At 36.1% G+C, this 20,457-nt stretch overlaps 1 protein-coding gene across 2 annotated transcripts in view; it reads left to right on the top strand.

The window, feature by feature from the left end:
- The window catches only part of LOC117325704, a 56,866-nt gene that overhangs the window by 18,010 nt on the left and 18,399 nt on the right, over positions 1-20,457 (top strand). For both annotated transcript variants that reach the window (XM_033882129.1, XM_033882137.1), the window contains exons 3-5: positions 1,026-1,134; positions 17,579-17,692; positions 19,888-19,964. In XM_033882129.1, coding sequence (XP_033738020.1) covers positions 1,026-1,134; positions 17,579-17,692; positions 19,888-19,964 — 300 coding nt within the window. The remainder of the gene's footprint in view (positions 1-1,025; positions 1,135-17,578; positions 17,693-19,887; positions 19,965-20,457) is intronic.

Genomic DNA, 20,457 nt, shown 5'->3' with positions numbered 1-20,457 from the left:
TAGAAAAATGTGGAATGAATGTGGAATTCAAATCTCACTTTTTGACTCACCCAACCTCAAGGGTAAATCCTTTAGACCCCTACTAGTCCTGAATGTCAGAATGGATTTTGATGAAATTTGGTCTGGAGCAATATTGGGCAAAGGACATCTGATGTTGTATAAACCGAGGATGTGACTCCCTTGGGCCAGGAGGCAGGGCCCAAAAGTAAAATTGAGGTAAATACTTTAAATCCCTACTAGTCCTGAATGCCTCAATGGATTTTGATGAAATTGGGTCTGGACCATTATTGGGCAAAGGAGATCTAATGTTGTATAGATAGAAGGTGTGGCTCCCTTGGGGCTAGGGGGCAGGGGCAAAAAGAGGTATTTGGTCTGTAGCATTTTTGGGCAAATGAGATTTAATGTTGTATGAATGAAGGATGTTACACTCACAGATTGGGACCCAATAGGGTAGATCAAGCAAATAAACCTTTAAAATCTTTTTCTTTTTCAAGAATGACAGGATTTAGTCCACCTGTAGTTTGAACCAAAAATTGTTGGAAGAGATAGTAAATATTTGAAATATAACTTAAATGAGAGCTAGTATTTTGCCATACTTACTGAAATATTCAGGTGAGCCATGAGGACCCTCTGCGCTTCTTGTTTGATGAGGAATTTCATTAAATTTTGAACCAAGATAATATGGAAATTCAACAGTCCTGTTTGAGACAATATAGGCAGAATTTGATTATTGAATATTATTTCTACATTAAATTTTGCAACATTTTAAGACATGGTTAATTTGACAATGTGTCTTTGTAATAATGCATGCTTAAAGACTACAGATTTAATATATTGAATTCCTCATATAGATGTAGAGAATGTATTCATAGTTTTTTTTTATGAATTACATCAAGAGTCCTTCCATATTAGGATTTGAACTATTTATTGAATTATTCCTTCTAGTTAAACATTGACTGTCTCTTGCATATAAAATGGTTATAGAAATACTAGCTGTTACATATCAATAATTTGTTTCCTTCCAGAATACGAAGGTATTGGCTTTCACCTGAAACAACTGGTGGAGCGATTGCTTCAACAGAACATCCCAGACCAAGAAGGGGCCTATGGCAACTTCAACTACAGCCTCACAGGGTAAGATTTTCACAAAATTATGTCCGAAGTATAACAGATAATATTTTTAGAATCGACTAATTAAAATGGCTGATATGATAGAAGTTATATGACACAACCAATATGATATTTAAGAATGTGACGTTTTGTTGACTACACTGTCAGCTTCATCAGACTATAATGACCAAGATGAAGGTTACTTATAGGACACTAAAGGTATATACATCTGTCTTATGTAGTGTCAGAAATGGTAAAAGATTTAATCTACTCAAAATGATGTTTCATCATTATCATGATCCTATTGACACCAAGTTTGAAAAAAGTGTAACAAGATGGTAAAATTAAAATAGACTTATAACTTCTATAATGTTTACTTTACGAACCCAAAGAAAAATGTTCCAGAATAAAATGGCTGATATAATCTGATGTTGCTGACTGAAAATATGTAGCATATACATTTGTACATGTATCTTTAATTATTAGCTCATCTGGTCCGAAGGACCAAGGTGAGCTTATGCCATACCGTAGTGTCCGTCGTACGTCCGTCGTCCATCCATCCGTCACCATTGACTTCTTCTTCATAATAGCGATCGGAATTTGACCAAATTTGGTCAGAAGCATCTGTGTGGGGTGAGGACTCAAAATTGTACAAATGATGGGGCTGACCCCCCGACCGGGCAGGGCCAAAAGGGGTCAGTTTGGCTCTATTGATATAAACGACTTCTTCTCTGAAACCAAGCGAAGGATATTGCTCCTATTTGCCTGGTAGCATCACTATGGGACTGGGATTCAAAATTGTACTAATAGTGAGGCTGATCCCCAGGGTCCTGAGGGGCGGGGCAAAAGTGGTCCATTTGGCTATATTGAAATAAACAACTTCTGATGATGAGCGATGGATATTGCTTATATTTGGCTAGTAGCATCCTCATGGGGTGGGGATTCAAAATTGTACAAATGGTGGATCCCCACCTCGCAACCGTATATAGCATTGCTGGGCATCAAGAGATGAACACATTCCTGATGTAAAAATAGGACCAGGGGTCTTTCCCCATCCTGAGGGACTGATAGTTTCTTTAAACAAACACAACCGTGTTGAATCTTGATTTCGTTTCTGGGTTATATCTCTGAAGCAGTTGACATTTCTAGATCTACCCCATAATCATTTTTATTATAGCACTGTAAGACATCACGAATAAAGCTATTAACAAATGGAACATAATTATTTTGATGTTTGCTCAAATAAACCAGGTGAGCGATACAGGCTCTCTGGGACTCTTGTTTGTAAATGGTATAGATAAACATACTTGTTACAGTCTACACAGCTGTAAAAATGGGAACTATACAGACTGCCAGCTTTATAGGGACATTAAAGAACTGAGTGAAGGATTACAATATAGAAGTAATCATATATACACAGTGTACATTTGTGAAAGTTTTAATGCTCAGTCTGAAAATAAAAGGTGAATATGATCAGGATAAGTTTGCAAGTTGGTTAAGTTATTCATCAGCCATTCTGAGACAGTTCTAGTTTCAATTGGAATGTACGTCATTAATGAAGAAATAAAGTTGATAATATCAGACTTACAAGGTCACATGCAACTGCGCATGTTGTTTTTGTTAATGAAGAAACAAGAAAGTTTTTAATTTAGTGTACCAAAGTAGTGCAAATGTTGCCTTGATGTTTAAGTTTAATGAAGAAACAAACAAAGAATGTTTTATCATTGTTCTTTGAAGAAAGTTATATATACAAACATTTGATGCTTTGATATTGTTAAACTCATTAATTTAGAAGTAAGACCTCACAGATATTTCTAAATATATGTATAGACCTTTACACAATGTAAATTGGAAAGTCTATTGATCATGAGTAACAACAAATTTGGGGAGCATTGCTGTAATGCTTGATAGGCTATTTATTTTACATGTTCATAATTCGTTTCTGTAGATCTAACATCCCAAATACATGCACTGGCATCCCTTGAGGTACATACTTAAGGCAGAGTTCTATTTTTATCCCGGAGAGCCTTCAGAGATTTGTAAACCTTCCTACAATGTAGGTCCAAATTTCTTATTGGAGTGTCAATAGATTTCCAGACAATAGATGGTTAACCACCTTCCCAATACTGAATGTCTCATCTTTGGCCAAATAGACCACCTGGGCGGTGTGTTCTCATCTTTGGCCTTAATCAGTCTACCTGGGTGGTGTGTTCTCATCTTTGGCCTTAATTAGTTTACCTGGGTGGTGTGTTCTCATCTTTGGCCAGATAGACCACCTGGGTGGTGTTTTCTCATCTTTCAACTTAATAGTCTACCTGGGTGGTGTGTTCTCAATCCACCTGGATGATGTATTTCAGCTTTGGCCTCTAGTCCTCCTGGGTGGTGTGCTCTCATCTTTGGCCTTGCATAGGCCTCATGCATATGATGTTATCTCATCTTTGCTTTAATAGTCCACCAGGGTGATTTCAAAATGCACCTGCATACTGGATGGTGGGTATCATCTTTGGTCTAAATAGTCTACCTTGGTAGTGTGGTCTCATATTTTGCCTAATAACCCACGTGGGTGTTTTTTTTCTTCTCATCTTGTCTAATTAATTTTACCCTTGTAATATTCTAGCTGTTCATTCTCTAATTATGTGCTCTCTGTCACTGATGACTCTGTAATAGTTTAAATGTATATATTTGCCCATAGCTCTGATAAGTATGATATTTGCTATAAATGTCCTCTGAAGGTCTGAGTATCCTATTTCACTCTGTCACTGATGACTCTGTAATAGTTTATATGTATATATTTGCCCATAGCTCCGATAAGTATGATATTTGCTATACATGTCCTCTGAATGTCTGAGTATCCTATTTCACTCTGTCATTGGTGACTCTGTAATTAGTTTATATGTATATGTTTGCCCATAGCTCCGATAAGTATGATATTTGCTATAAATGTCCCCTGAATGTCAGAGGATCCTATTTCAGGGCTGATTGATGTCTCTATGGCCTTTCAGTGTTCTGTATATGGCCTTTAATTTGTCTGGCTATTCCATGTCTTCACCCTGGCCATTCATCTTTGGCCTTGCGCAGGGATGGGGAGAGAAAATCAATGCATTCCTAAGCAGCCCAGTGTGAATTCCTTAATCTATCACACATGACACATGGTTATTCACAGATATAATCCTTTATTTGGAGACTAAATTCAATATACTTAAAGCAGTAGGGGGTCATCATTTCAGCAAATAAGGATTCTAATTCCCTTCATGCGTGCATGTCCAAGATACACAACATCAACATGGAATGGTAAAACTTTAATTTTTTTAGAACAATTTTAGCCTATCATCTGATTATGGTGTGCTAAAATTGGCACATGGTCCAGCCATAAACAGTCCTTCTTATCCCTATTTTTTAAAAAGTGCTGAAGTCGATATTTCTCAAACTTCATATGTAGATTCCCCTTGCTCTCTAGTTGTGCCAATTTGATTTTGGTTTTGATCAAAACAACAAAATGGCTGACAGGTGGCCATCTTGGAATCGGCGAATTGAAGTTTGTTATCGGTATTTCTCGAAAAGTACTGGAGAGATATTCCTCAAATTTTATGTATGTGAAGATTACTCTTGGTCCCCAGTTGTGCCAATTCAATTTAGATTTTTTGACCAGGAAAACAAAATGGCCGACAGGCAGCCATCTTAGTATCTGAGAATTGAAGTTTGTTATCGCTCTTTCTTGAAAAGTACTGGAGGTTAATATTTCTCAATTAAGGTTCCCCTTGCTCCGGCCCTGGTTGTGCCAATTCAATTTTGTTTTTTTGATCGGAAAAACAAAGTAGGCGACATGATGCCATGTTGGATTTTGAGAATTGAAGTTTGTTTTCGCTATTTCTTGAAAAGTACAGGAAGGATATTCCTTAAACTTCATGTGAAGGTTCTACTTGTTCTTGTTGTCAGAGTATTTAGAGGAAAAGAAAAATAGAAGATCAGTCTACCATATAGAACCAGTTTGTATTATTCACAGTTTGACACCAAGATCCCTCTGGGATTTTATAGAATAAAACATTTTATTGGAAATAGACTAACTTTATATTATTTGTAATAATATGTTATGAAGGTATTTGTAGTGATATTATAAAGTTATGAATACCATAATCTAAGTCCTTAAGGTTTTGAATTTCAGAATCCTTCCCTAAAATAAACATGAAATCAGGGATACAGAAGTGTTCTTAACCTCTGGCAACAACTCATAACCTTCATAGTTCAAAGGTCATCTGGACCTCTTCTAGTATTAGACCATGAGATTCCCTCAACTAGACTTTATAATTTTAAAGATTATTACACTTACTTCTGATCAGGTAATCTTTTTAGGGCCCCGCATCGAGAGATGCGGGTGCCCTATAGTAATCAGGTTGTCCGTCTGTCCGTCCGTCCGTCCGTCTGTCCGTTTTTTTTCTTCTGCACAAAAATGATTGAAGGAGATGAAGAATTTGTATCAAATTGGAACTGATGATTCCTCATGCATCCTAGATCAGATGTGTAGTATTTCATGCAAATCGGATTCAAAATGGCTGTTAGGCGGCCATATTGGATTTTAACATTAACATGAAAATACTGGATCTTTGTTGTTTTTAACTGTTCACTATTCGATTATGCAAAGTTGTCAAGAAATAAACCAAGAGTTAACTGACAGAATGATCAAACTCATAGTTCAAGGTCACAAGTTCAAAGGTCAACGGTCAAGGTCATCCTGGGTCGGCTTCAAAATGCCAGGTAATCGACCCTTTTGGATTTTAGCAGTCAAAACAATTTTGACATTTTCTTATCAATGAATGATCTTGTTTTTGATATGCTTTTATATAAATATGAAACATTAGTTATAGCAGATTGCAGAATTGTTTATTAGGGCCCCACATCAAAGATGGGTGCCCTATAGTAATCAGGTTGTCCGTCTGTCTGTCCGTCTGTCCGTTTTTTTCTTTTGCGCCAAATTATTGACAAGAGTTGGAGGATTTCGGTGAAAATTGGTACATAGTGGTATTTAGGGAAGCCAAACACAATGGTACCACTTACAAAATCGTCTGTTGCCATGGTAACAAATGGAGGTTTCTGATTGGTTGAAATTTCGATATTGTTCGATTTCGGTGAAAATTGGTACATAGTGGTATTTAGGGAAGCCAAACACAATGGTACCACTTATGAAACCGTCTGTTACCATGGTAACAAATAGAGGTTTCTGATTGGTTGAAATTTCGATATTGTTCGATTTCGGTGAAAATTGGTACATAGTGGTATTTAGGGAAGCCAAACACAATGGTACCACTTACGAAACCGTCTGTTGCCATGGTAACAAATGGAGGTTTCTGATTGGTCAAAATTTAGTTATTGTTCGATTTTGGTGAGAGAATTGGTATATAGGGGTTTTGAGGGAACAATGGTTCACCTTTCCAAAACTTGTGTTGTCATGGGAATGAAACAGAGGCTTCTGATTGGTAGAAATTTTGATATTATTTGATTGCGGCGAAAATTGGTACATACAGGTATTGAGGGAAGCCGATTTTCGATGATGTAACATTTTACATATTGACATAAAACCACAATACACACATACATATGATATACAATACTATTACAGTCTTCCATTAGCATAATTTATGATTTATGCAAAGTTGGTCACAATCAAACAAGATATCAACTGACCAAAGTTCAAAGTCAATGGGTCATATGTTAAGGTCGGATTGACATTTTTTAAATGGTAAATCTTAAGTTGGTCACAATCAAACAAGGTATCAACTGACCAAAGTTCAAAGTCAATGGGTCATATGTTAAGGTCGGATTGACATTTTTTAAATGGTATTAAAGATTTTGTTATGACATTATGAAGGTAAGTTGGTGTCAAGCGACCAAATTTTGAAGTTGATTGGGTCTAAATATAAAAAGTTTTAAAACAAAAAAAGGTGAAAAAAGTACTTCTTATACCTCAAATGACAAAAAAAAGACATTATTAAAATATTTAAAAAAATCCTTTTTTTCTCCCCTTTTCTTCACATTTGGTATGTTTTGTTTTTCAGAAAACCCTCTCAAGTTTACCTTATTAGAATAACTGCATTGAGTTTATATCAGTTTGTGTGCTCCTTGATATTAGATTTGAAACAAATTTGAAAAGTGTAATGCTTGTAGAATTCTTTTAGCTAGCTTTTCCATACAATAATAATAAGCAGTATTGTCCGTGGCCCTATTAATGCTAACATTAATGAAACAATAGCAAAGGTTAATCAAAAACATATATCTAATAGTTTCATGTCAATATATTACAATCAGTGTTTTTCCTGGGTATTTTGGGAAAACTTCAATATGCCAAATTGGGAAAATTTGAGCGCAAACTGTAAATGACACCCAAACACACACATTGAATTTTCTATGCTAACCAATTTTACAGTGCACAGTGTATTCCTAAAAACGAAACTGGGAATTTTTTCATTGATTGTGAAAAGTCGTCATACAAATGTTATTTGGAATTTTCGAGTTGATTTTGGGAAAAAATCAGGCTAAAACGCATTGAGAATGGGGTCGTTTGGCGCACCCAGTTATATAGGCAGGAAAAACACTGACAATAATTATTACATTTACCCTGAAGGGTCAGACACATAGCGGGGCCCTTTCTGACGTGTCAGTGTTCTAGTTTATATTTAGGTTCTCCACTACCTTGATACGGAGGTTTCAATTCATCTAGGCCGTTATCTGTAAATAATTCTTCCTATGCTAAAATGTGTTGTGTATCATATTATATATATGCCATAATATACACATTAACAGTAAAAGCATTCTGCACTAAAAGCATGAACCATTCAATCTGAATTAGAGTATATTGATTCATTTGTGATAGATTTTATAATTCATGAAAAACATATCACCTCTGTCAGCATAAATCAGTGTGGATGAGGTTTCATGGCAGGAGAATTGTGGTACAAATGTAGAAAAAGCACCAGGTCTCTTGCAGAGTTAATTATGAGAGAGTAATTTGCTAGATTTGATAAATGGGGTAGCACCATTCTGTTAATGGTGGAAGGATTACTGGTAATACTCCAGCAGGGTTCTGACCTTTCAAAGAGAGAGAAAAATTATGTGTTTCCGTGCAAAGACTGCCCACTATCGCGCTTGATTGCTTCATCTTCCTCTCTGTGTTTGAAAAGATATTGTGGTTCAATACAGATCTACGACCAAGGTTGGCATTAGTTTCAATTGACATTTGACTAACCTCACTGAGATGGTGGGTGTCTGCTGTACAACAAAGAAACACTTCAGGACAGGTGACTGATGTCTTTTCCAACTTGTCTAAATCTAATTTCTATGTAAAGTCTAGCATCATGTATGTTGTAAAAAGTCCATTTCTTATGGATTAACAAGGCTTAAGTACTTGATAATTGTATATAGATCATCAAAGTACAATATCATTCTTAAGCTGCACTCCTGACAGGGTCCAAGATCATGGGTAAAAATTCAATAATTACCCATTTATTCAATATAACTGAAAGATCCAAGATGCTGTACGTAATAAAATATTTGTATACCATAAACATTACCATATATCTGATGGTCTTTCAAAGGTCAGAAAAGGACAATAAATGGCTGATATAAAAATACAAGATTCCAGAAAAGTTATTTTCTGCTAAACTGCAAACACAAAGCAGAGCAGTGATTTTCAGTAGTAAAAAAAATGTACAACCTTCATGTCACATCATTACCTCAACAAATCATGATGCAAAATGAACAGCTTTTGTACAGCCTAATAATATAGCACCACAAAGAGAATTTGAATACAAAATCTGACAGAAGCCACAATATTGAAGAAATATTAGCAACAATGCAGTTAGTTATAACTATGCCAGAACCCTTTCATTTGTTTTAAGAGCTACTGTCCATCAGAAAGTCTATTCAAGTATCATGTAATTAACTGCATTGAATATGCATAAAAAAGTGATATTGATTCTCTTGCCAACAGAGATAAGCCTGATCATTCCAAAAATTGGTTAGTTTATAGTTTTGATTGGACTTTATTTGATTCATAACCTGCAGTCTGAGAATAGTTTCATTAGTAACCTTCAGTCTGAGAACTGTTCCATTAGTTACCTACAGTCTGAGAACTGTTCCATTAGTTACCTACAGTCTGGGAACTGTTCCATTAGTTACCTACAGTCTGAGAACTGTTCCATTATAGTTACCTACTGTCTGAGAACTGTTCCATTAGTTACCTACAGTCTGAGAACTGTTCCATTAGTTACCTACAGTCTGAGAACTGTTCCATTAGTTACCTACTGTCTGAGAACTGTTCCATTAGTTACCTACTGTCTGAGAACTGTTCCATTAGTTACCTACAGTCTGAGAACTGTTCCATTATAAATACCTACAGTCTGAGAACTGTTCCATTAGTTACCTACAGTCTGAGAACTGTTCCATTAGTTACCTACTGTCTGAGAACTGTTCCATTAGTTACCTACTGTCTGAGAACTGTTCCATTAGTTACCTACTGAGAACTGTTCCATTAGTTACCTACTGTCTGAGAACTGTTCCATTATTTACCTACAGTCTGAGAACTGTTCCATTTTAGTTACCTACTGTCTGAGAACTGTTCCATTATAGTTACCTACTGTCTGAGAACTGTTCCATTAGTTACCTACAGTCTGAGAACTGTTCCATTAGTTACCTACAGTCTGAGAACTGTTCCATTAGTTACCTACAGTCTGAGATTTGTTCCATTATAGTTACCTACAGTCAGAGAACTGTTCCATTAGTTTACCTACAATCTGAGAACTGTTCCATTTTAGTTACCTACTGTCTGAGAACTGTTCCATTATTTACCTACAGTCTGAGAACTGTTCCATTTTAGTTACCTACTGTCTGAGAACTGTTCCATTATAGTTACCTACAGTCTGAGAACTGTTCCATTAGTTACCTACAGTCTGATATCTGTTCCATTATAGTTGTCTACAGTCTGAGAACTGTTCCATTAGTTACCTACTGTCTGAGAACTGTTCCATTAGTTACCTACAGTCTGAGATCTGTTCCATTATAGTTACCTACAGTCAGAGAACTGTTCCATTAGTTTACCTACAATCTGAGAACTGTTCCATTAGTTACCTACAGTCTGAGAACTGTTCCATTATAGTTACCTACTGTCTGAGAACTGTTCCATTAGTTACGTACTGTCTGAGAACTGTTCCATTATAGTTACCTTCAGTCTGAGAACTGTTCCATTACTTACCTACTGTCTGAGAACTGTTCCATTAGTTACCTACTGTCTGAGAACTGTTCCATTAGTTACCTACTGTCTGAGAACTGTTCCATTATAGTTACCTACAGTCTGAGAACTGTTCCATTAGTTACCTACTGAGAACTGTTCCATTAGTTACCTACTGTCTGAGAACTGTTCCATTAGTTACCTACTGTCTGATAACTGTTCCATTAGTTACCTACAGCCTGAGAACTGTTCCATTATAGTTACCTTCTGTCTGAGAACTGTTCCATTAGTTACCTACAGTCTGAGAACTGTTCCATTATAGTTACCTACTGTCTGAGAACTGTTCCATTAGTTACCTACTGTCTGAGAACTGTTCCATTAGTTACCTACAGTCTGAGAACTGTTTTATTAAAGTTACCTACTGTCTGAGAACTGTTCCATTAGTTACCTACAGTCTGAGAACTGTTCCATTATAGTTACCTACTGTCTGAGAACTGTTCCATTAGTTACCTACTGTCTGAGAACTGTTCCATTATAGTTACCTACAGTCTGAGAACTGTTCCATAAGTTACCTACTGTCAGACAACTGTTCCATTAGTTACCTACAGTCTGAGAACTGTTCCATTAGTTACCTACTGTCTGAGAACTGTTCCATTATAGTTACCTACTGTCAGAGAACTGTTCCATTAGTTACCTACTGTCTGAGAACTGTTCCATTAGTTACCTACAGTCTGAGAACTGTTCCATTATAGTTACCTACTGTCTGAGAACTGTTCCATTAGTTAACTACTGTCTGAGAACTGTTCCATTATAGTTACCTACTGTCTGAGAACTGTTCCATTAGTTACCTACTGTCTGAGAACTGTTCCATTAGTTACCTACAGTCTGAGAACTGTTTTATTATAGTTACCTACTGTCTGAGAACTGTTCCATTAGTTACCTACAGTCTGAGAACTGTTCCATTATAGTTACCTACTGTCTGAGAACTGTTCCTTTAGTTACCTACTGTCTGAGAACTGTTCCATTATAGTTACCTACAGTCTGAGAACTGTTCCATAAGTTACCTACTGTCAGACAACTGTTCCATTAGTTACCTACAGTCTGAGAACTGTTCCATTAGTTACCTACTGTCTGAGAACTGTTCCATTATAGTTACCTACTGTCAGAGAACTGTTCCATTAGTTACCTACTGTCTGAGAACTGTTCCATTAGTTACCTACAGTCTGGGAACTGTTCCATTAGTTACCTACTGTCTGAGAACCATTCCATTATAGTTACCTACAGTCTGAGAATTGTTCCATTATAGTTACCTACAGTCTGGGAACTGTTCCATTAGTTACCTACTGTCTGAGAACCATTCCATTAGTTACCTACAGTCTGAGAACTGTTCCATTAGTTACCTACAGCCTGAGAACTGTTCCATTAAGTTACCTACAATCTGAACACTGTTCCATTAGTTACCTACTGTCTGAGAACTGTTCCATTATAGTTACCTACAGTCTGAGAACTGTTCCATTAAGTTACCTACAATCTGAACACTGTTCCATTAGTTACCTACTGTCTGAGAACTGTTCCATTAGTTACCTACAGTCTGAGAACTGTTCCATTATAGTTACCTACTGTCTGAGAACTGTTCCATTAGTTACCTACAGTCTGAGAACTGTTCACTTATAGTTACCTACAGTCTGAGAACTGTTCCATTATAGTTACCTACAGTCTGAGAACTGTTCCATTATAGTTACCTACAGTCTGGGAACTGTTCCATTAGTTACCTACTGTCTGAGAACTGTTCCATTAGTTACCTACTGTCTGAGAACTGTTCCATTATAGTTACCTACTGTCTGAACACTGTTCCATTATAGTTCACCTACAATCTGAACACTGTTCCATTATAGTTACCTACAGTCTGAGAACCATTCCATTAATTGTCTGAGAAATTTTCTTGCTTAACTGCATGAATTTAAAGAAAAAGGTAAGTGTGGTAATGAATTGACATATTAAAATTCTAACTATAGAAAATAATTCACAGAAAGTATTAGCACAATCATAATTTTGTGCTAAAATACATTATTGTATGTACACATACCGTATTTTTAGTGCACCATCATCAGATGGTGGGCTATTCAAATCGTCTTGCAACCGTGGACCGTCTCTCCGTCCATCCATAAACAATTCTTGTTATCGCTATTTCCCAGAAAGTACTGATGGATCATTACAAAATTTCACATGCACCTTCCTCTTGGTCCCTAGTTGTGCATATTCTATTTTGAGTTCGATCTGAAAACAACATGGCGGACAGACGGCCATCTTGGATTTTGACATTTGAAGTTTGTCATCGCTAGATCTCAGAAAGTACTGAAGGGATCTTTCTCAACTTGCACATGCAGGTTCCTCTTGATCCCTAGTTGTGCATATCTCATTTTGGGACCAGTCAGAAAACAACATGGCCGACAGGCAGCCATCTTGGATTTTGACAATTGAAGTTGTTATCGCTATTTCTCAGAAGGTACTAAAGGGTTGTTTCTGAAATTTAAAATGTAGGTTCCCTTGATCCAAAGTTGTGCATATTACATTTTGAGATTGATCAGAAAACAACCTGGCCGACAGGCAGCCATCTTGGATTTTGACAATTGAAGTTTGTTATCCCTATTTCTCAGAAAATACCAAAGGGATCTTTCTAGAATTTGATAGGTAGGTTGCCCTTATCCCAACAGTTATGCATGTTTTTTTTGGAACCAATCTAAAATCAACATGGCCGACAGGCAGCCATCTTCGATTTTGACAATTGAAGATTGTTATCGCTGTTTTCAGAAGGTACTGAAGGGATCTTTCTCAAATTTCATATGTAGGTTTCCCTTGGTCCCTTGTATTGCATTTTGGGACCAATCTGAAAACAACCTGGCCGACAGACAGCCATTTTCGCTAAATCTTAAATTTCATATATAGGTTCCCCTTGTTTGAAAAGGATTGGAGGGATGTTTTTCAATTTACACAGATGAGTAAGAGGAAGGGAAAAATAGAGAGAAGATCAATCTGACATGGAACCTATAAAGATCATTCAATGGTGGGCACCAAGATCCCTCTGTAGTTTTACCTGCAGACAATTTACCCAGTTCTCTATGCAATGATATCATTGGGAACATGTACCTCCTGAAAAATATGGCATTCATGCCAGTCTCAAATAGAGCGATGCTGTATGAGAAAGATTTGGCCTTGAATGGCTCCCAATTGTAAGCAAACTAGAGGATTTCTATGTCACATACAAACCAAACAGTTTTATCTTTTTTTTTCTTTTTTTTTTTTTTTGTGCCTCATGGTAATAATTTGTCTTTGTAACAGACTACTAACTTAAACTTTTTTGGCATATTTTCATGTTTCTTTGTCAGTGCTTGATTTCTGACAAGATATAGTAATTTCAAAATGGCTTTGTATCTGTTATAGGCACAGTGTTATATATGTCTTCAGTTCCATTCCACCACTTTAGAAAAGACTGGCGACTGTAGGACAAAATAAGTTTCCTTGTTCTGTTTCTCTGAAGTATTTTAATGGATCATTCCCTAACATTAGATAAATGCTTTTGCGGGCCCTCGATCCATTCATATTGGTGACTTGTTGATGTACCACAACAATAAAATACTCATAATAATTAGGACTGGCTGTCATACCTACATGTACATGAATGTAGTTCCTACACAATCAAAACAAATAAAAATAAATCTGAATAAATTCTAGAAAATAGTTGATTGAAGTGTGATGATTTTACTTTGGTTTAGATTAGAGGCATTAATGATATAGTCATTATATTACTGGTACGTAAAATTCATGAGTTGAGAGAGACTCGTTACATGGCCGTTTTGTTTTCCTGTTGGGCTTATCATTTTAAACTTAGTCTGCTGTTGGTTGAAGGGTTTAGCTTTGCAGAGTTTGCTAAGCGCTCATGAATATGATTATTAGGATGACAGTTTTATGGGGAAAAAACCTCTAAGATTGGACTTTGGCTAAATTTTGGGATGAAATATTTCCATTCCATCCCAGCAGGCCTGGGCAGGGGGCTATAACTGTTTCACAAAGATGGTTTAGTTTCTAACTTGTTCAGTAATTATGACAGTCTGAACGGCCGGTGCATTACTGTTTGACAGTATTATTTTAGTATACAGATTCTTTGATACAATTATACATGTACCTGCATCACCAAGTCTTTTATAAAATATCAAAATTAATCTTATTAGACAAATCACAAAAGTACATGATGTGTTTTTAAGATACAATTGACTTATCATAACTTCAATGTTGCAAGAATCCCACCACCATAATCCTTTGTCCGCAAATCAGAGAAATGTTTGATGTGAGGTCACATAATGCATCATCAATCAGGCTAGCTTTGGTTAGTGGTGATATACCATGTGGGCCAGGAGGTGATCATTAGGATGATTTCAACACCAGGGTTGACAAGTTAATCCAATAATCCCTGGCTACCATTAGGTTACACACTGACTATTTATGGTAGCTGTGTTTCTCATATCATACCTCTAGCATCTATCATTGGTCTCTATTCTTCATGGCTTAATAGCTTGATAAATCTGCCCACAAATTTCCAGGTGTGATAAAGAAAAAAAATCACTTAGCTTATTCCTTCAAACTATATTTGTCATTTAAAAGATAGAATGTTAAAAAATAATAGAAATTAGTTAAAAAAAAATTCAACGCTGTATCATTTTTTTTCTTTTTTTTTTTGTGCCTCATGGTAATAATTTGTCTTTGTAACAGACTACTAACTTAAACTTTTTTGGCATATTTTCATGTTTCTTTGTCAGTGCTTGATTTCTGACAAGATATAGTAATTTCAAAATGGCTTTGTATCTGTTATAGGCACAGTGTTATATATGTCTTCAGTTCCATTCCACCACTTTAGAAAAGACTGGCGACTGTAGGACAAAATAAGTTTCCTTGTTCTGTTTCTCTGAAGTATTTTAATGGATCATTCCCTAACATTAGATAAATGCTTTTGCGGGCCCTCGATCCATTCATATTGGTGACTTGTTGATGTACCACAACAATAAAATACTCATAATAATTAGGACTGGCTGTCATACCTACATGTACATGAATGTAGTTCCTACACAATCAAAACAAATAAAAATAAATCTGGATAAATTCTAGAAAATAGTTGATTGAAGTGTGATGATTTTACTTTGGTTTAGATTAGAGGCATTAATGATATAGTCATTATATTACTGGTACGTAAAATTCATGAGTTGAGAGAGACTCGTTACATGGCCGTTTTGTTTTCCTGTTGGGCTTATCATTTTAAACTTAGTCTGTAGGTTGAAGGGTTTATTGTCTGTAATAACGACACATTAGCTTTGCAGAGTTTGCCAAGCGCTCATGAATATGATTATTAGGATGACAGTTTTATGGGGAAAAAACCTCTAAGATTGGACTTTGGCTAAATTTTGGGATGAAATATTTCCATTCCATCCCAGCAGGCCTGGGCAGGGGCATATAACTGTTTCACAAAGATGGTTTAGTTTCTAACTTGTTCAGTAATTATGACAGTCTAAACGGCCGGTGCATTACTGTTTGACAGTATTATTTTAGTATACAGATTCTTTGATACAATTATACATGTACCTGCATCACCAAGTCTTTTATAAAATATCAAAATTAATCTTATTAGACAAATCACAAAAGTACATGATGTGTTTTTAAGATACAATAGACTTATCATAACTTCAATGTTGCAAGAATCCCACCACCATAATCCTTTGTCCACAAATCAGAGAAATGTTTGATGTGAGGTCACATAATGCATCATCAATCAGGCTAGCTTTGGTTAGTGGTGATATACCATGTGGGCCAGGAGGTGATCATTAGGATGATTTCAACACCAGGGTTGACAAGTTAATCCAATAATCCCTGGCTACCATTAGGTTACACACTGACTATTTATGGTAGCTGTGTTTCTCATATCATACCTCTAGCATCTATCATTGGTCTCTATTCTTCATGGCTTAATAGCTTGATAAATCTGCCCACAAATTTCCAGGTGTGATAAAGAAAAAAAATCACTTAGCTTATTCCTTCAAACTATATTTGTCATTTAAAAGATAGAATGTTAAAAAATAATAGAAATTAGTTTTAAAAAAATTCAACGCTGTATCATTTTTAAAAAAGTTAAATAGCATGCTGTAAATTTAAAGCTTAAGCTACCAAAGCTTTTGAACAACCCAGCCCATATATCAACATTCACATTTAATGTGTAGGTTAAGCAAAGGGGGAGAAATGTACCTACATTATTTAAGCTTATTGTATATATATAGTGCATGCTATTCCCTCATCTCTCATTCCTTTGGTCCATCAGCTACTTACATAGGATAGATTGACAAAGGAAGACATTGATACTGCCGATTAAATATATAATGGAGTATGTAAGCGTTTTATTGAGTATTTATCTCAATAAGCTATTTGAAATAAGTTATTTTAATCGTATACCTTAATGAATATTGACCCTATAGTGTTGCAACGTATTTTTGTTGTCTGTACTAGAAGATAATTCTAATAAATGCTGTACATTCCACATTAACTCATGAGATGTATTTTCTATTGAGTTGGAGTTTCAGAATAAAAGCCAACAGTTTTAAACAGATATGACCTACATACAAATTATTTATTTTTTTAATAAGACATATATTGATGTCTGACACTCTGTAAGAGTAAGTAAGAGTATATAATACACATATGGAAGGATGCCAATCTTTAGATCTTGTACTGAATTACTTCCCAATTATGTTTGGTACTTCTTTATACAGCTGGGTATATGTAGTCTGAAGTATTAAGAATTAAATGTCTTGTTGAAGAACCTAATTGAAATTTTATTGTGAAAAGTCAATATATTTCCTGCCTCACAAGTTACAATGCATCATTTTGTAAAAAAACAACAACAACATTTTAGTAATCAATAACATAATTATTCCCTCTGAAGAGGACTTCTAATGTTGTCTATCCATAGTATACTGAATAGAATCTCCACTTTTATTACCAAATACACACTTTACAATTACAGCAAAAGGTCAAACAACAAAAACGTTTTAGATAAATAGATTGTTACCTTTGTGACAACAGAAAACATTTTAGACAATACAGAACTGATTTTTATCACATTACTTTAGCACTTACACCAGTGATATCACCGACCAAGTAAGAGTATACCATTAAATCTCGTAAACCTAATTGGATTTCTATTTACAACAGGATGCGTCTGACCAGTGCGAAGCTGCCAAGAGCGTCCCTCTACCCGGAGGCACTGTTCACGCAGAGAGGGGCGCTGACGATTATAGGAAAATATGTCTTCCAATACAATTCCTTGTAAGTGTATTGGCTTTCTATCAATCAGGGATTAGCACTCCATTGAGGCTGCTCAAGTTGGCTGAGCTCAGGACATGTCACAGTATGGATGGCGGATACCATTGGCACCATAGTCAGTATTGAACAAGCATAGGAACCTTAGACGCTGACGTGCTCTGTAGGATTTATAGAAATGTCTGTTGTATCATTTCCGAGTGCTGAAAGCTTTTGGTTGTAGCAATGCTTATATACAGATTAATGAAAGAAGCAGAACCATCACTGCTTAGTATTGCTAAACAAATCAATTGTTTTTAGATCTAGTATACCTTTGCTTCATTGACTTGTAAATTCTTAACGGCCTGTCAGTCAGCCTTGGGTGTTAATGTTATCAACTTAAAGGGCAACAGAACCTCACTCTTGGCTTAATAGATTTAATCTACCAGTGTCTTAAAAAGTGTTGACTCGTCAATATGACAAATACAAGGTACATTTTAGCAATTTTGCCACTCAGCTTCATGAAAATATCTGTTAGTCTGAACAGATTCATTTTCTTTCTCAGTCCTACTAACTTTCTGGTAAGAACCATTACATGATTAGTAAGAGGCGACTTTGACACTGCCTCATGTATTAGTAAGAGGCTAAGACATGCTGCTGTCTGCTTAACATGTACATGTAGTTTTGAAGTTGGAAAGGACTTGTTGGCCTGAGTCCGTATAATGTGACTATAATAGGGTGTTGTGATACCATTAAGGTATGGCATATCATTGTGACAGCACTATATACTGCTGTATTCATCTAATCATTTAATCATTAAATCATTTAATTTTGCTATCCTTATATGACCTTGTTGTGTAAGCATACCAAACAATGAGAATATGTAATACATTACTTAAATACATGTATAAGAATAATCCACCCAAAACCTATTTTCTTTCGTGGAATAATTAATGCTCTCAATTTATAGAAATATTTGATATATTGCAAAAAAACCATGGTATTTGTGTTCCGATCAATATTGAAGACAGATCTTTAGCTGGCTGTCAGATTGACCTAAGTCATTATGCTTTGTACATGTCAGAGGTGGAATTTAGCTAAAATTTGCCTAGAATGATCCCGAGATGGTCCTGATGGTCCATGGCAGCTATCTTGAAAAACACAATATAAGCTTCTTCTCCAGGTCCACAGGTGCCATTGAGCTGGAAATTGGTGAGGATGTTAAGATATGGGAGCCAACGAAGTGTTGTTATTTTTCAGCCTGGTAAAAACTTTGACATTGCAGCCATAGCAGCCGTTTTGTTACATGATTGTGCAATCATGGTTTTCTTGAACAACACTGCCCTGCAGGTAGGGCGTAAGAATTGTACCTGCTGCCCCCATTGCATGATCGTAAGAGGCGACTAAACTTGGGATCTTATCTTTTCTTTTCTTTCTGAACAACTTTCTTCTTCCTAATGTCTCCCTTGACACTGCCTCACTTTTGGCCTTTAGTTGAGCGTTCGCCGCTGTGAGGAAGGCTTTGAGCTCTGTCCCCTAGCCGATACATACCAGAGTCTTTAAAAAATGGTAGTTGCTACTCCTGCTTAGCGCTCAGCATATTGGGAGTGGGATGACTGGTTCGCCTGTTGTCAGTATAATGTGCCCGGGTGGGGTGTGCTGCTGGGTGTCTTTGGCAGTATGCTCCAGTGAGTTAGCACTATAAATCGGCAAAAGTTCCGTCCTATCACAAGGAGACCTAACACGAACATACCGCAGCCTCCCAAAACACACATACGCACTCACCACACACATGCATGTCGCACGCACGGGAAGCCGTCCTTAAATGACCTTAGCTGTTAATAAGACGTTAAACAAAATAAACCAAACCAAACCAATCTTGAACAACATACACCTACATTGTACTTGAAACAACTTCTCAATTCCACCTGTGGAATTCACCTCAAACCTGGCTACAATGATCTTGAGATGGTCCTGACCAAGTGTTATTATTTTTCTGGTCAGTCCATAATTCAAGATGGCTGCCATGGCCAACAGTACCACTATACTTGCTAATGAGTATGTACATGTACAAGTGTATACTTCAATGTGTACCTGTGTACAGGTGCCTTTAGAGTCGGATGACCGTTAAGGCCCATTGGCCTCTTGTTGGACTTTACATTCTTCATTCTAAAAGTTGTCCATCAAGTTTGTTAATTAGATGATCCCACTTTGTTTTACAGCATGACACACTTTGCAGAAGGAGATTTTGAAGTGCACATGACAGAGCTGTCTATCATTTTCAGACAAATTTCATCAAGTAAGTAAATCTCTCGAGAGTCTGAGATCAATGGTACAGGTGTCCTGATATGGGATATTTATTTTCACCAGTGCAGTGATGATTATCCTTGAAATAAGTCCAGGCCAACACATAACTTCTCAAATTAGGAGCATGATCAGGCTAAAAATTACAGGACGGTGATTTTAACTGATATGTAACCTTTAAAGTGTAATGACAATAGACAGTTAGAACAATGAAACCTTGTAACTTAAAACTTTATGACAAGTTTCGATATTAACTTTGTGAATTTGATCCGATAAGATATAAGGAAAACAAAAGTGTTTATTTTTTTAATTCATATTGCATCTAGCTCATATATTTGTTTATGTTGCTCTGTGAATTTGAAAGGTCTTAAATAAAGAAATATATACTTTCAAATGTTTATACCTTAATTTTATTGAGTTATCCAAAAAAATAGAAAAAAAAATTAAAACTCTGGCTTTTCAAACCATCATTAACTTTAAAATTTGTT

Source organism: Pecten maximus, chromosome 1 (genome assembly GCF_902652985.1).
Source record: "Pecten maximus chromosome 1, xPecMax1.1, whole genome shotgun sequence".
Classification (NCBI taxonomy): Eukaryota; Metazoa; Mollusca; class Bivalvia; order Pectinida; family Pectinidae; genus Pecten; species Pecten maximus.
This window is presented reverse-complemented; position numbering and strand designations above follow the sequence as displayed.